Source organism: Hemicordylus capensis, chromosome 4, assembly GCF_027244095.1.
Source record: "Hemicordylus capensis ecotype Gifberg chromosome 4, rHemCap1.1.pri, whole genome shotgun sequence".
Taxonomy (NCBI): Eukaryota; Metazoa; Chordata; class Lepidosauria; order Squamata; family Cordylidae; genus Hemicordylus; species Hemicordylus capensis.
The window spans coordinates 49,876,271-49,892,787 of record NC_069660.1 but is presented as its reverse complement, the minus strand read 5'-3'; the positions used below and the strand labels follow the sequence as shown (position 1 = coordinate 49,892,787).

Genomic DNA, 16,517 nt, shown 5'->3' with positions numbered 1-16,517 from the left:
TAAATTTTTCTCCCTCGCTCACAACACTAGAACCAGGGGTCACCCATGAAACTGAATGTTGGGAAATTTAGGACCGACAAGTGGAAGTACTTTTTCACACAGCACATAATGAATCTATTGAATTCCTTGCCATGGGATGTGGTGATGGCTACTAGCTTGGATGGCTTTAAAAGGGGTTTAAGCAGATTCATGGAGGACAGGTCTATCAATGGCTACTAGTCTGATGGCTGTAGGCCATCTCTAGCCTCAGAGGCATGATGCTTCTCAATACCAGTTGCAGGGGAGCAACAGCAGGTGAGAGGGCATGCACATACCTCTTACTTGTGGGCTCCCCAGAGGCATCTGGTGGGCCACTGTGTAAAACAGGATGCTGGACTAGATGGACCTTGTGCCTGATCCAGCAGGGCTGTTCTTACGTTTTTGTGTTCTTACTTACTTTGACATTTTAATTTATTCAGATTTCATCTGAATATAAGTAAAGCTGTACCAATGATTATTAGTGCCAATGATGATGACTAAAACTGAGAATGGAGAAAGGAATCTCCAAAATGCCTCCCTAACTGCTTTATACTCAATTAGTTTCAAAAGAACAAACCATGGGAACTACATAGGGAAATTCTGAGTTCAAATCATCATTCAGCCATAAACCTCTTTGGGAGGAAGAGCAGGATAAAATTGTTTAAAATTATGTAGAATTATTTTTACTGGTGAAAATTACCTTAGATTATGCTAAATCAAGTAGAAAGTCATGAGACTGACTATAATCTTAGCAAGCATTACACTGCAAAATAAGCAAGCTTATAAAAGCCAACACAACATCCAAAAGTGTTGTTCTGGCTGGTACATCATAAGAGCAAAACATCTTTATATGATATGTTACAGAAGCACAAGCAGCATATCGCGAACACAGCAAATGCTTGGTACAACATTCTGAAGGATGCACTATGCCTTATACCAAGAGTGGACAGAAGGTAGATGGGGATCTACTGGGTGGATGGGAGATTTCTGGGTGATTTGCATCAGACTGGCAAAAGTTTCTGACTCTCAAACGTTTAATGGATTAAAAAAAAAAACCAAGAGGCTCCTCCCTATTAATTAAGTTGCTGAAATGAAGAAAAATTAGGAGAAAACCATATCTGGATTTTTGTGTGAAAGGACTGTGAGCTGAGTTCTGTGACAGAGAATGAATTCCAAGTACTCTCCATCCCGTTATTTTTCACCTGGTTCTGTTTGGTGGACCTCAGGGTTCTAGTAAAAAAAGAAAGTGGATCCCACAACCATGAAGTCTGTCCACTCTTGCTTAACACCCAATTTGTAAAAAGACACCAAACTGCTATTAACCAAAATTCCAAGCTAGCAATTAATCTGAACTATGGCACTTTTTGTGTGAATGTAAATCCAGATAGTGGAAAGAGAAATATACCTTTTCACCAGGCTGAAGACAATACCAGAGAATTCCATGTCAGATACATCATAATAGTCATCCTCATCATCATCAGTCTCCAAGCCTTTGACAAGCTTTCTGCCAAGCACTGCAGCCTTTCTGTCCAAATCAGCAGCTCGCTTCACATCTTCAAGCCTGTAACACACATGTACACCTGTTACATACAAAGACAACTTTAAGGAGTACAACACATGTGGCAGTGCTGTATACTTTTACATCCCGGAAATGTTTAAAATCTTGCCTTCTCCATACATTAAAAGAGCTTGCTCAGAATGATCTATATAATTTGATGTGATCAAGGCTGCATATGGTTCTCTCCTCTTCCCTTTTCATTCAATTTTAGGATGATGGTTATTATTATTGACACAATCCAGCCAAAGATAAGAGTTTGTAAGTCTCAGTTATTTCAATGCAAGACATTTAAGTACAAAATATTTTCCTTTGAACTCAATGGGAGATAGGAGTGCTAAACTTAATATCTGTATACACAAACTATAAGAGCAATTCATATCAACCCTTTATAGAACAACATGACATAATATCCAAAACATTACCACTACTGAAGCCTTAAATATCAAAGGTCACATGACTACATTAAAACCCATAACCTTATTTTAAAATATGAACAAAATTTACTACAAGAAGTTTCTCACTTTGTGCAGGTAAGGCCTTATTTTTCAGGCTAAGTTTGAACCATTATTGTCCCTCCATTTAGTCCTTTTGAGAAGCCAAGAATTAGACAAAGGAAATGTTTCTTCCTTTTGTAGCACCTCACTCCTATAGATTTACATAGATGGGAAGATAAAGAGGTAGCTGATGTTACTGTAACACCATCCTACATGTGATGAGAGAGGAGTGAGTCTGTCCTTATATAATGTTCATTAGTTACTATCCCATTATTACTACAGTGTATATAGGAGCACAGAACTGAGCCAGGTACTGCTGGTACTGTCACCACTGAATGAATTATAGCAGGGATAGGCAACGTATGAGATCTTGCAAACATATTTGCAGGTTGCTAAGGGAACAATTTAAAGAATCAGGCTGTAAGATAGAAATAAAAGCAGCAACTTACTCCAACTCCTCAAATCCAGGGTTGCGGATTATAACCTCTGAACTAAAGTAAACAGAAATAAAACATGAATAATTCAAAGCAAACTCAAGATTTACTTAAATTAGCTTTCTATCTAGGTTGTTAGTGGTATAACTTGTAAGCTTCCTTGGGTCTGTTTCACTCTTTAACATAGCTGTGGTATTGCTCTCCTGCAATCAGCAAAAAGCTGAATTATAAGAAAATAAGAGCCCACTGGATCAAGCCAAAAGTCTAGTAGTCTAGCATCCTGTTTCCCACAGTGGACACCAGAAAAATCAACCAGATTTTTAAAATGGTCAGAGGGTAAACACTGGAGTGTCATTGGTTTGGCAGTGATGTGGTCTGGATTCCCCAGCCAGAACACCTGAGGGAGTCAAGGATCAGTCCAGAGAAAAGGGATGATGTGGAAGGTGTAGGCATATGTTTCTGTCAGCAGTTGCACATCCCTGTTCCATCTGCATCATTCTGGATATTATCCAGTTATAATCCAACTCCTCCAATTAGCAGCACAGAGAGGTTGCTATGGTGCAATTACTTCCAAAGCAATATTATGAGTATCATATTTACCTATGACAATACATTTTCCATGCCTCAATACTATTTTGCCTAGGGCTATTAGTCATCCAAGTTTGCACTTACTCAAGCCCTGTGTATGCTGAAATCTTATCCTCCTTAATCTTATGTTTCTACGCCCATGGCAGAAGTTTTCACTTTTCTACAACAGTAAACAGTAGCTATTCCAGGAAGCTTCATCCAGACTATTTCGATACAGACTCCAGAATCCCCTCTGGTATGTTTCACAGACTATGGGAAACACCTGTATTGGGCAGCAGTGATATAGGAATGTGCTGAAAGGCATCATCTCATACTGCATGGGAGATGGCAATGGTAAACCCCTCCTGTAGTCTACAAAAGACAACCACAAGGCTCTGTGAGCGCCAGGAGTCGACACTAGCTCAACGGCACACTTTATCTTTATATAAAGCCTATTACTCACATACTCACTGTACATCAGAATCCCAGAATCCCAGTTTCCATTCCACTTCTTTAAAGCAAATCTGAACACAGTTCAATCTTCAATGCTCTAAGTAGGGGTAATAAACTGCCTTTAAACCTCCTGCTTTTATTGTAAGTATATACTTTGGACAAGGCCCTAGAAGCATAGGTATGGAACTATTGAAGTTGCTTGAGTTTCTGCTATCAGAATCAGAGCTATTTAGTCCCTTGTAGCAAAAAATAGCACAGAGGCTTTCAGTACATTACAGACAAATACATTCATTTACTTCTACCGTGATTCTTTGTACCTGTCTTTCATCTGATAGACAAAATCTTCTTCAGCCCATGTTCCTGCTGAGCCATCGGGAGGCTGATACCGCAGTTCTAGTTCAATGTATATCTATATGGGTAAAGCAAACCTTTAGTGGTTAGAGTGCTGGACTAGGACCGGGGAGACCCGAGTTCAAATCCCCATTCAGCCATGAAACTAGCTGGGTGACTCTGGGCCAGTCACTTCTCTCTCAGCCTAACCTACTTCACAGGGTTGTTGTGAAAGAGAAACTCAAGTATGTAGTACACCGCTCTGGGCTCCTTGGAGGAAGAGCGGGATATAAATGTAAAATAATAATAAAAATAATAATAATAAATAAGTCCTAGAAACAGCAGAGAAAATAATAAAAGTTAACACAAGAGAAAGAAACACAAAGACATATTAATAATGAACAAAACAAAATTAAAGCTATTTGGGGAGTATGCTGCTGTTTCCCTATTCATGAAGGCTCTGAGGGCCCATTCTAGACTGATTAAGGCACAAGAACAAGGCCCGATTTACACAAATGGTTGGCCACATGGACCATGGTAGAACTGTTTTCAAACCAAAATGATACCATTTTGACAGCTGGTGCAAGATTGCATGCTTGAATGCTCACCCATGGGGGGAAATCCTAGAGACTAAAAATTAGCACAGCAGGGAGAAGGTTAAGATCAATCACTTCTTCCTGATGTTTGGATTTCTATGTACAAAGAGTTTTTAATAGGAAGAGGGAAGATCACACCTACATTCTGATGTGGTTCAGGACAATTTACCACATAGTCTGCTCAGTTGTTTATGTCCATTTGGCCTATGAAGTCATCCTCTGGGCATCAAGGCTAGAAAAACACTGAGGATTCTCAGGATGGACCATATATTTACCTAACATACATTAAAAATATAACCGCCTATGACTATTTTGCAAGAAAAGAGATAGTCTAAGATCATTATTCTGTCCCACTAAAGAGACAAAATCAGATGATACAGGAGGAGCAAGCTCAATCTCAGATGTGTGTCTTGACCGGTCATGCATCTCTCAACTTGTAACAGCACTTACGATGCTAAGGTGTGCTTGTTAATTTTTCACAGGGAATTTCTTTCCTTGGTATCTCCTCTTTGTACATCTCAAAGTGCCCTAGATGCTTACATAGTGCTATTTGTATTATGTATTATAGATTTATTATTGATTTTAACTCTTGTAAGCTGCTTTCTGCCTGTTTTTAACAGGGGAAGTAGGGATATAGAAATCATTAGAACAAAGCAATAACAATAACAATAACAATCCTTTTATCTTTCTTTTTCTTTTAGTCTGCCAGCTTCCAAATTTGGAGAGAGACTGAACAGAGCAAGTGAACTGAACTGTCTAACCTTAAGGACATGTGCAACCAGTACAAAGGTAAATTTCTTAATGGCCTATGAATGAAATTCCTTCATATGCTGAAACATGGCTATCTGCATTCTATGATTTATCTTCTCTTGGACTTCTGGGGTGATTAATCAGCCAGTCTGACTTCTTGCTCTAGTGCCTTCGGTCACCCTCCTCAAATACTAGCAGCTAGCCAAGGAACATTAGCTATTTGGGTTTTCACCATGGTCGTCCACAAGAATTTTTCATGGGGGTAGGGGAAGGCAAAGGATACGTATACAAATATATGCATAGAGTCTGTAAATTGTTCTACATTAATCTGGCCATGAATCCTAGGGGTGACAGCCATCTGTCCTGCCCTGCCCCCACATACACTGTGGATGCTCATGATCCCAACTGTACTGTTTCTGGTAGCCACAGACATTTTAATATTTTTAATCACACCAAAAAATAAAAATAAAAAAAATCACACAATCAAAAAGCTCCACCCTGTTGTTCTCTGAGATGTACATTTTCTACCATCAGGGAAAGTGCATATTGACCAGGGGTGGCCAACCTGAGGCTGGGAATCATGGGAGTTGTAGTCCAATATGACTCAATGTGCGGCAGCTGTGAAAAAGGCCAATTCCATGCTAGGGATCATTAGGAAGGGGATTTAAAATAAAACTGCTAACATTATAATGCCCTTATACAAAACTATAGTGTGACCACACTTGGAGTACTGTGTACAATTCTGGTCACCACATCTAAAAAAGGACATTGTAGAACTAGAAAAGGTGTAAAAGAGGGCAATCAAGATGATCAGGGGCCTAGAGCACCTTTCTTATGAGGCAAGGCTACAACACCTGGGGCTTTTTAGTTTAGAAAAAAGACGACTGTGGGGAGACATGATAGAGGTCTATAAAATCATGCACGGTGTGGAGAAAGTAGACAGAGAGAAATTCTTCTCCCTCTCACATAAACCTAGAACGAGGGGTCATCCCATTAAATTGATTGTTGGGAAGTCTAGGACCAACAAACGGAAGTACTTTTTCACACAACGCATAATCCATTTGTGGAATTCTCTACCACAAGATGTGGTGACAGCCAACAACCTGGATGGCTTTAAGAGGGGTTTGGATGACTTCATGGAGGAGAGGTCTGTCAGCGGCTACTAGTCGGAGGGCTATAAGCCACCTCCAGCCTCAAGGGCGGGATGCTTCTGAGTGCCAGTTGCAGGGGAGTGGCAGCAGGAGGGAGGGCATGCCCTCGGCTCCTGCCTGTGGCTTCCGGCGGCATCTGATGGGCCACTGTGCGAGACAGGATGCTGGACTAGATGGGCCTTGGGCCTGATCCAGCAGGGCTGTTCTTATGTTATTATGTTCTTAACAACAAAAACTGGAGAACCTCAGGTTGGCCATCCCTAACATAGACATGGCTACTGTCCTCCTACACAGTGGCACGTGCTCTCTAGCTGCTTTGGAACCAGCGTCCATTAAGTAATCTTAAGAACCTGATGATGCAAATAGGTGATAAGAGGATAAGCAGACTAAGTGAGATGACAAGCATGTTGGTGGGATCAAAATGGAAGAACAAGTAGGAAATTGGTAGAAGCAAGTGAAACAAGCAAACCAGATGGGTTGTTGTGGCATAGCAGTTAAAATGTTGGACTAGGACTGGAAAATTCAAATCCTTGCTTAAGCATGAAGCTCACTAGGTGACCTTCAGCTGGCCCATCACTGTCTCTCAGCCTCACAGGTTTATTGTGGGGATAAAATGAAGGCGGGAACTTTGTATACCACTCTGAGCCCCTTGGAGGGTAGAATAAAAAATATGCTTGATGTATCCCGGTAATGGGGCATTGCAATTTGGGCCCCCAAAACCAGAATCAACGCATATTACCAGTGGAGGATCTCTAATCTCTGCAGGAAAAATCTGCCACAGTTCAAGCTCAAATACACATTTAATGCATCGGGAACACAAGACAATTTGCTGATCAAGTTAGATACTGTCTTGAAAAACTGCTAGAAGTGTTAGTGGCATCTCACTAGCACTTTTGAAGCAACATAGTATTATGCTAGCCAAATTACTTACTCCAGTGATGCTGTGGTTTTTATCAACAAGAGCCTCTCTGATGTTAAGACGTCCAGATGCTACCAAGTGCTGAAGGCTGATAACTAAGGTACCAAGTAATCTACAACAAAACAAGCAATATTGGGATAGAGTAGATTAGAATGCATTGTGATAATCAAGGGTGAGGGTGACTCATGAATACTATATTAATGTGAATTGGTAATTCTACAATTTTCAAAGGCCAAGAAAACCTTTTTTTTTTTACATGTGACTGTTAGAAGAACCAAGTGTCAGCCTAAAGAGGTCATGCTTGTATTTTTAGAAGTTAAAAAAACAGCAACTGATGCAGCCACTGAGCCTCCCACCCAATGTCCTCCTGCCCCTTGATCCTCCTCCCTTGATTGCAGTGGGACAAAATTGAAGCCTAGCTTACTACCAACAGGTGGGAGAGGAAAGCAACCAAAACCACTAGCAGCACATCATCATGGAAGGCATAGCAAATGCATTATTTCTTGCTCGTTTGAAACATTTAATGATGTCTGGGTTGGAGTGTTTGCTAGCAGATTTGTCTTAGCTGCTTGGGGTCTCAGCATGAAGGTAGGAATACCACATGGGCCCTTCTCTTATTTTTTCTGGGGTCTGCCCTGCATATTATGAGTCTAGAGGTGGCTCTCCCCTGAGACAAACGGAAGTGACAGCTTCAGGTAGCAAGTGAGGGCACCCTGCTTGCTACAGCAGGTCTACTGCTTGCTGCAGGTCTTCTTCTGCTGCCCCTCCTCCTCTACATTACTACAGCCCCTTTCGCCTCAGCTCCCACTCCCAGGGCTCTGCCCAGTTTGCCAGCCCCCTGCTTTGCCACCCCCACCCCTGCATGCCAGTAACCCCCTCACCAGCCCCACCTTCTGGGTCAAAGCCAGTAGCTGTTGGCCCTCTTCTCTCCTCCCAGAGAGAAGTTCTACTGATAGTCAAGTAAAGGGCATGTAACTCCATTCTAATGATGCCAGCCAGCTCCATCCCAAGGCCATCAAGTCATAAAGTTTGCAATGTGCCTGAGGCTAAATACAGCAATAAAACCTTCCCAGTGGTGTCATGTGTTGATTTCAGTGTCTCTGTGAAACAGGGACATACATTGGTGATAACATCAGCCAGATACAGTCTCAAAAGCCAATGCTTGCCTCACATCACTTCCTTGAAAGAAATATGAACCTACCTATTACTGAATACTTTGCTGCAGTTGTAAACTTTAACTATCAGCATCTCTTCCATTAAGAGCTTTCCATAATGAGGCCAGCGAAAGAGCTAAAAAGCAAAAGTGAACAGCAACTTTAATGGCCAGAACTTCTGAAGAGCCCCATTCCCCAATTATCCACACATCATATATTGGGGGGGGGGGCACAGATTAGCTTAAGTGGAGAGCATGAGAGTTACATCATTTTAGTTATTGACATTTCCACTGTCCATGCTTTAAATAGTGTTAAGATGTGGCTTGTAATGTAGGTCATAATGAACACCCCTACTAATGAATACCCCTGCTAACTAGGCAAAGAGGCACCTTTTAACGTGGTGATTCTCTTTATTTAGGGGAAGAGTCACTGGCCCTATCCACCCCAGCACAGTACCTCCAGTGACTGTTGCTGCCACAGTTCAAGCTCAAATACACATTTAATGTAGCAGGAACACAAGACAACTTGCTGATCAAGTTAGATACGGTCTTGAAAAACTGCTAGAGTCTATCTAACTGCTGGTGTCTATCAGGAGCGGAGCGGGACTGCTGGTGGCCCGTGTGCAGCCACGCCGGCTGCCCCGCTAACCCACCCCCTGCGTCTGACGTCAGATGCGGGGGGCGTGTCGGGGCTGCAAGACACAGCCCCTGATTGGGTGCGGCCCAGGTTCTTTGAACCCATTGGCCCAATGGTGGCTTTGCCCCTGGTGTCTATCTTATGTTTCTTTTTAGATTGTGAGCCCTTTGGGGACAGGGAGCCATCTTACTTATTTGTTATTTCTCTGTGTAAACCACCCTGAGCCATTTTTGGAAGGGCGGTATAGAAATTGAATAAACAAACAAACAAACAAACACAGTAGGCCCTACCGCATTTGTAGCCTAAGTTGTAATGAAGGTATTTCCCAGCTCTACCTGGAGCTGTCAAGGATTGGACCACCTACACTGAGCTACATTATTTGGTTATCTAAATTCACTATCTATTTCCCACAACACCTCAACACCCATGTTTTATTTGGGTTTTATTTATTGTCAAGCTATACCCATATTAGCCTACACTTTTGATTAGCAGAGAACCTTGCCCACTGCATGTACCAGTTGATAAAAATGAGGTTGAAAGGCAGAATCAAGCTCTGTTAGCATGAGCATGCCCTAAGCCAAGTTGTGCTGATTTGCAATATGCAGCAGCAGCATTCTGAGGACAAAGTTTGTAAAGTATTGTTATTGAACAGTGGGTTGGTTCTTAGCTGGCTGGTCATTCTTTTGTGAGTTAATCACTGGTTGATAGGCAGAGGCCCAGGTGAGGTTTTGCTAATGACCTTGGCTATTCTGATTGATCAGTGTGTCTGCAAAAAGCAGACAGAGCCCACCTGAAAGGAGGGGCTGAAGCTGACATCACTCTGCCCCCTTCCCTCCTCCCTTGCAAGGTGTGGAGGAAGTCAGTGTGAAAGAGCAGAAAACTGCTTGGGGACTGGGAAAGACACAAAGAAAGATTTGAAAGAGAAACTGGAATGGAGCAGCCAAGGCAGAAAAATTGTCATATCTCAAGATGCAGAGTTTGGCCTCTCTGAGATAACCTGCTGCTAACTTTAAGAATAAGCTGTTATCTTCTCAACTTCATCCAGTTCTCCACCTGAGTATTTGTGTAAATAAACCAGTTATTTAGGGGTGATCCAAGACATTTTGCTGCTGCCCAAAGCAAAGGATAACATGATACCCCTCCAGACTGCCCAGCATTCTCAGGCCATGTTGTCAAGGCAGTGGTGGCGGTGCACAAGGACTGCCATACTATGCCACCAAGCCAGGCAGTGGCAGCAATGGCATTCCTAGCTTGCATTAGAGATGGGAAAGAAGAGGTGCACCCCAATAGGGCAAGGAAAGGGAAATGAACAGTATGTCCCAGTGGAGTGAGGAAGGGTGGTGGTAGAGGGCAGCAGGGAGGCCTGTGGAGTGGTGCCTGTGGTGGCAAGGGGCTTGTCACCCCTTGGTGGCCCTCCTCGTTTCCACATATAAGGCAGCCGTCACCTCTTCCTGCCCCTTGGAAGGGCCGTCCCTTGGTTTCCTTCCAAAGAATCAAAGGTGCACCACACCCCTGGAACTTCTCACCAGTTGTGGAAGTGGCAACTGATGCAGTGGTAACACTATGAGGAGGAAATGCTTGCCCCTGAACATTCAGGAACACAAGTCATGGAGCTATGACTGGAAATTCAGTCCCTGACCATACAGTACATCGTTTTGCTGCTTTACCTCTCCAAAGACAGCTTCCTGGCCACAGTGTATCTTCTTTGTCTTCTGTCTAAAACCTAGAAACAAAATACAAAGACTGAATGGTCTGTCTGTCATTCTTCATAACACAGAAGGTGTTCTCTTAAATACCCGGGGCCCAAGCTGTTTAGTTGTTTATACGTAATAACCAGCACTATTTATTTTGCCTGGAAACATACTGGCAGCCAGGGTCGTTCTTTTACAAGAGGAGTGATATGGTCTCTTTTAGTTGCCCTGGAGACCAAACGGGCTTCAACATTCTGTACCAATTGCAGTTTCCAAACTACATACAAAGGCAGCCCAACATAACGCACATTGCAATAGTCAAGTCTGGAGGTAACCAGCATAATTTATCTTGAGAAATGGACACAACTTGATAAAAAGCACTACTGGCCACTGCTTCAGTCAGAGATACCAAAGCGGTTTGGATCCGGAAGTACTCCCAGACTGCATACCTATTCCGTCTTGGGGAGTGTAACTCCATCCAGGAGAGGCAGCAGTGTTCCCTCTAACAGGGATTCCCGATGTTGACTACAACACCCATAATCCCCAAGCAAAAGCCATTGAAGCTGGGAGTTCTGGAAGTTGTCGTCAACAACATCTGGGGATTCCTGTTAGAGGGAACACTGACAGGCAGATCTAAATTGTCTCTATCCTGGGTTCCAGCCCCCCGCAATGAGCACCTCTGTCTTATTTAAATTCAATCTTAGTTTGTTACCCCTCATCCAGCCCATTACTGCTTACAGGCGTGCATTTAGAGAAGTTATGCCATTTCCTGATGTTGGTGACATAGAGAAATCGATTTGGGTGTCATGAGCATACTGATAACACCCTGCACCAAATCTCCTGATAATCTCTCCTAGTCTCATGTAGATGTTTAAAGGCACTGGAGACAGTATGAAGCCCTGCAGAATTCCATGTAAAAGCTCTTGCTTAGGAGAGAAACAGTCTCCAAGTAACACCATGTGGAATCTGCCCAAGAGGTAGAAGCAGAAACACTGGAAAGCAATGATTATGCCCCCCCCCACTCCTAACCCTCTTAGATGGTATGAGACTTCTTGACAGTTGGGTTCCTCAAGACTACTTGCCTGCAAGGACATTCACTGGTCATTCCTCAGACTTGGCCATCTCACGGTTGGCATCCTAATTACTGGTTACATAACGTTCCAGTTTATTTTCCTAGTCAGCATACCACTTACAATAATGAAAGATGACTGAATGGGCTCTTCATCAAAATGAAAGCAAAACTCTAGATTGTATATGGAGGTGGTTTGACCTTTTAATTCATTGCCATAATAGATTCCTGTGCATATAAACTTCCCTGTACTGTGCTGTGTTCCCTGAGCACAAACACTAGGGAAAGCTTGCCTCTGCATAGTGCTAGATGTCTCTGCATGTTATGGCTGTTCAAGATAAGCGCATGAAGGATAAGCTTTCTTAGAAGGTAGGAGCATGAGAAGAGATCATGATGTATGGAAGGAGAAGACAGGTTGCTTGGTGATACTTAGGTGAGATAGGTGATCAAAACTATGTTCTTGGACAATACATTAAAAATCACCTTACACAGCTACAGTGGGGTTTTACTGACAGTTGAAGGAAAACCTACCATGGAGAGGGTGGTTGTAATGGAGTGGTGACCCCATAATTTGTTGGGGTTTATGATTATTTAGCAAAGCACCAAGGAAGCTACCACTCCAGTTACAGAGTGAAGCAGCTATTTCAGTAACACACATGGAGATCACTGCAGAGTCTAAACTAAATTGACTTATTGGTGAAGTACGTTTGGGATAAAGGTAAAGTGTGCTGTCGAGTCAGTGCCTACTCCTGGTGACCACAGAGCCCCCTGGTTGTTTTTGGTAGAATACAGGAGGGGTTTACCATTGTCATCTCCCACACAGTATGAGATGATGCTTTTCAGCATCTTTCCTATATTGCTGCTGCCCATAGTCTGGGAAACATACCAGCGGGATTTGAACCGGCAACTTCTGGCTTGCTAATCAAGTCATTTCCCCGCTGCGCCATTAGGTGGCTATACATTTGGTATAGGAAAGACCTATCCTATCTATCAGCTACATAATGAATAGGTAGCTGGAGAGAGAGAGATGTGTCCATCTTCTCTCTAGGAGGAAAGGAAGAGGACTGACTCACTGCAGGAAGTACCTGAGGAGTCAAGGAAGGAGTCATAGAGTAGAGGCAAGCAAGGACAGGTAAGGAGACCCTCACTAACTACCTCTACTCCCAATGCCCCTAGTGGTCATTAGGATAGTTGGTGCAAAAGGTTGATGCACTGGAACTCCATCTCCAACATAATTTCCCAGTTCTTCTTCTTTTTTTTTTACAGGGGGATAGGAACAGATATCTGCTATAGCTAATACTTAAATAATTGCAACAACATGCATAAAATTGATATGCAAACAGTTATCAGCTAAGTCAACAGTTACTAGTGGGAAGTAACGTAAAAGGCCAAAGATACGCCAGCTGCGTCCGTTTCTTGAGATAAATGACCTCAGAACAGTGGTACTTATGCTGGTATCCTCCAGACTTACTGCAATGCGCTCTATGTGGGGCCACCTTTGTACATAGTCCAGAAACTGTAGTTGGTACAGAGTGCAGCATCCAGGTTGGTTTCCAGGTCATCTCAAGGATACCATATTACTCCTACATTTAAAGAACTACACTGGCTTTCCAGGTGAAATTCAAGGTGCTGGTTATAACCTATAACACCCTAAACAGCTTATTTAAGAGAACATCTTCTTCATTATGAGCCCCATCGAGATCAGCCAGAAAGGTTTGTCTGGTGGCTATGCAGTGTCGGGCCATCTCTGTTGCTGCCCCGAGACTCTGGAATGAGCTCCCTGATTAAATAAGAGCCTCCCCATCTCTTTTAAAAAGTTTTTAAAGACACATTTTTAACCCAAGCTTTTTATCTAGACTGTGGTTTTAAATTTGCTTTAAGGTTTTTATTTCTGTTTTAACATGTTTTATATTGTTGCAAACCACACGGAGATAGAGGTTTGGACGATGTACAAACATGATAGACAGATATTTTGACTGAGTGACCAAAAGGTCACTAAAGACCCTCCCTTGACCAGAGAGGTAAAATATTTCTTCAGTATATAATTCTCTCATTACCAGAAACACCAGCCAGAACCTGGCCTAGGTCTGAGGGTAGAACTACACACGATATTAAATTTGTAAGTAGATAGTTACAGGCTTAAGTTTACATTTGAGAAGTAGTCTCTCAGGGCCATCATTTGGAGTGGGATTACAATATGTAGGTAAGAGGTATTTCAGACTTTGATTCTGCATTGTTTTGTCACCAAAAATGCCTGTCCAAGCAGCTATTTAATCTCTACAGTGCCATTGTAGCAAACAACAATTTCAGGCTTAAATAACTGCTTGGGGGTATTTTTCAATGCGGGGTGAGAGGGCAGGCAGGCAGGGTGGAGATAAATACTCCCTACCAGGATTCTCCCTCAGAGCTTGTGATCACTGGTACTGAGGGGGAAAGAAGCAGGTCTTGTGGTAGGAGAGTTGGTCTTGTGGTAGCAAGCATGACTTCTCCCCTTAGCTAAGCAGTGCAGGGTCTGCCCTGGTTGCATATGAATGGGAGACTAGAAGTGTGAGCACTGTAAGATATTCACCTCAGGGGATGGAGCCACTGGGAAGAGCAGAAGGTTCCAAGTTCCCTCCCTGGCTTCTCCAAGATAGAGCTGAGAAAGAGATTCCTGCCTGCAGCCTTGGAGAAGCTGCTGCCAGTCTGTGAAGACAATACTGAGCTAGATAGACCAATGGTCTGACTCAGTATATGGCAGCTTCCTATGTCCCTTAGCAGGGGCTAGTAATTGCCATGGAAGTGGTTGTGTCTTTAAGAGGCATTTACATTCTGTGGGGGAAATGGAAGCCAGAGGAAGTCTCTCTTCCATCAAGAGGGTTGCTTCATAACGTGACATAGTTCATAAAGAGATATCACAGCCATGCAAGATATCACATCGGTATGTATGCCATCATCTGAGATTAACATACATGACAATTTCACCAGATAAACAAGTTGTGGGAATCCCTGACTGGTGGCAGGTTTCCGTAACATGCACATGCACTGAAACTGACCCACACAGATACATACAATTTCATAAAAAGAAGTAGTAACATTAAATTCATAATGTATGGAGCAGTCCTCAGTGTCAGAAATTTCATGATGCCATGACAGAATTATTAGGAAAACAGCTTACATCAACAGATATGGAATTACTGAAAGGAGAGAAAAGGAATTGCTGGTACCCCTACACAATCCACACCCAGCTCGACCAAATCCATGCCATTAATCCTTAGGAGACAAATCCACCAGGATGCTGCATGATAGCCCCTTGCTGCACACATGCTGTTCTAGCAGCACCACCTAAAGCAAACAGAACTATAAGCTGTAATCCCCGCTTCCACGAGCCCTGGACTGCAGTTGACTCCCCCAACATCCTTCCCTCCCACACCCCCATACTCCGCACCTCGGAAGCTGAGTTGCACCTGCCTCTCCCCTGTCCCTGGCAGCTGGGTGACCCTCTTGACGCTGACACTCAGCGCCATCGTGCTGCCAGAGCTTGGCTCAGTGCTGCTCTGACCAGGTGTGACTGCTCCCAGTACAGGACTCCACCTGTCTCTTCAGTGAGTCAGGTCTGGGGACTTACCAAGCAGGTTTGGCTGCCCAGACCCCACCCGCAAGTCACACATGATCCAATAACAGCAAGATCTTATTATGAAGTGGGCAAACACCAGACATTCTGCACCCCCAGATCTAGGAAACCTGCTGCTCCTTAAACAACCCTTGCTCCCAACATAGCTGGGACACAACAGCTATTTTCCTCAGGCCCTGGAAAAACCCTGCTCAATGTCCTTGGGGCCCGTCTTTCTTTTCTCTTGTCCCCCTAAGATAAATGCACACAGGTGAGCAATGTGCCAAGAGCTATATCTCCAAAATGCCACCACATTTGAAATAAATCCTAAATAGATTTGGAAGCTCCAAGGAGGATTTCAGCCTGAATACCATAAACAACATAGCCTACAGCTGTGTTCTCTTTCTCACTTTATCTGTTGACAGAATAGGTGGAAGACAGGCCTCGCCTTATTCTTTGTTCCAAGGTTCTGTTTGCTTCCTTCTCTGAATGACCTGAGAGCATGGCCCAAACATCATTTCTTTGGGCCCAGTACAAACTGGTATTGCAAGCCCTCTTTCACACACATATACCATCCCACATACATGAAATAGAAAATATTATTATTCATGCTCCCAGACATGAGTATAGGTGTGTGAATGTGACAGAGAATATCCTTTCCAGGCACTAATATTGCCCTTGTTTGTTTCAGTTATTCTCGGTGTAGTGTGTATAGACCACCAGGCCTAACATATCATTCATATTTGAAGCTGTAAACCCTACCAGCAACACTCTGCTAGGATCAGTGTGCCATATTTACCCAATTAGAAGGTGACTCTGAATGTTCTAATGCCTTAAAGGATAGGTGCTAACTACAGGTTATACCTGTATTTAGCTGAAATATTCTGGCATTCTAGGATGAGGATTTCAAATTGATAATCTGGCAAGGAAATGAAAATCCCACTGAATTTGATGGTATTTTAGTGAACTTTAACTGACCCATAATTCTGTTAATTGCCAGTACTGAGATGTGCCAATATTGTTGGAGGCTGTACTGTAGTGTACTATTCGTTAACAATTAACAAAATAATTTCATTTGTATATAAGCTTTATGTGGTGCTATTTG

At 43.0% G+C, this 16,517-nt stretch overlaps 1 protein-coding gene across 1 annotated transcript in view; it reads right to left on the bottom strand.

Annotated features, from left to right (window-relative positions):
• The window catches only part of LOC128322437 (fer-1-like protein 4), a 97,937-nt gene extending 82,611 nt beyond the window's left edge, over positions 1-15,326 (bottom strand). The window contains exons 1-7 of the mRNA XM_053243648.1: positions 15,248-15,326; positions 10,728-10,783; positions 8,472-8,560; positions 7,283-7,382; positions 3,842-3,933; positions 2,520-2,561; positions 1,424-1,579 (exon numbers count right to left, since the gene is read on the bottom strand). Of these exons, the coding sequence (XP_053099623.1) occupies positions 1,424-1,579; positions 2,520-2,561; positions 3,842-3,933; positions 7,283-7,382; positions 8,472-8,560; positions 10,728-10,783; positions 15,248-15,326 (614 nt within the window). The remainder of the gene's footprint in view (positions 1-1,423; positions 1,580-2,519; positions 2,562-3,841; positions 3,934-7,282; positions 7,383-8,471; positions 8,561-10,727; positions 10,784-15,247) is intronic.
• Positions 15,327-16,517: the final 1,191 nt, after the last annotated feature.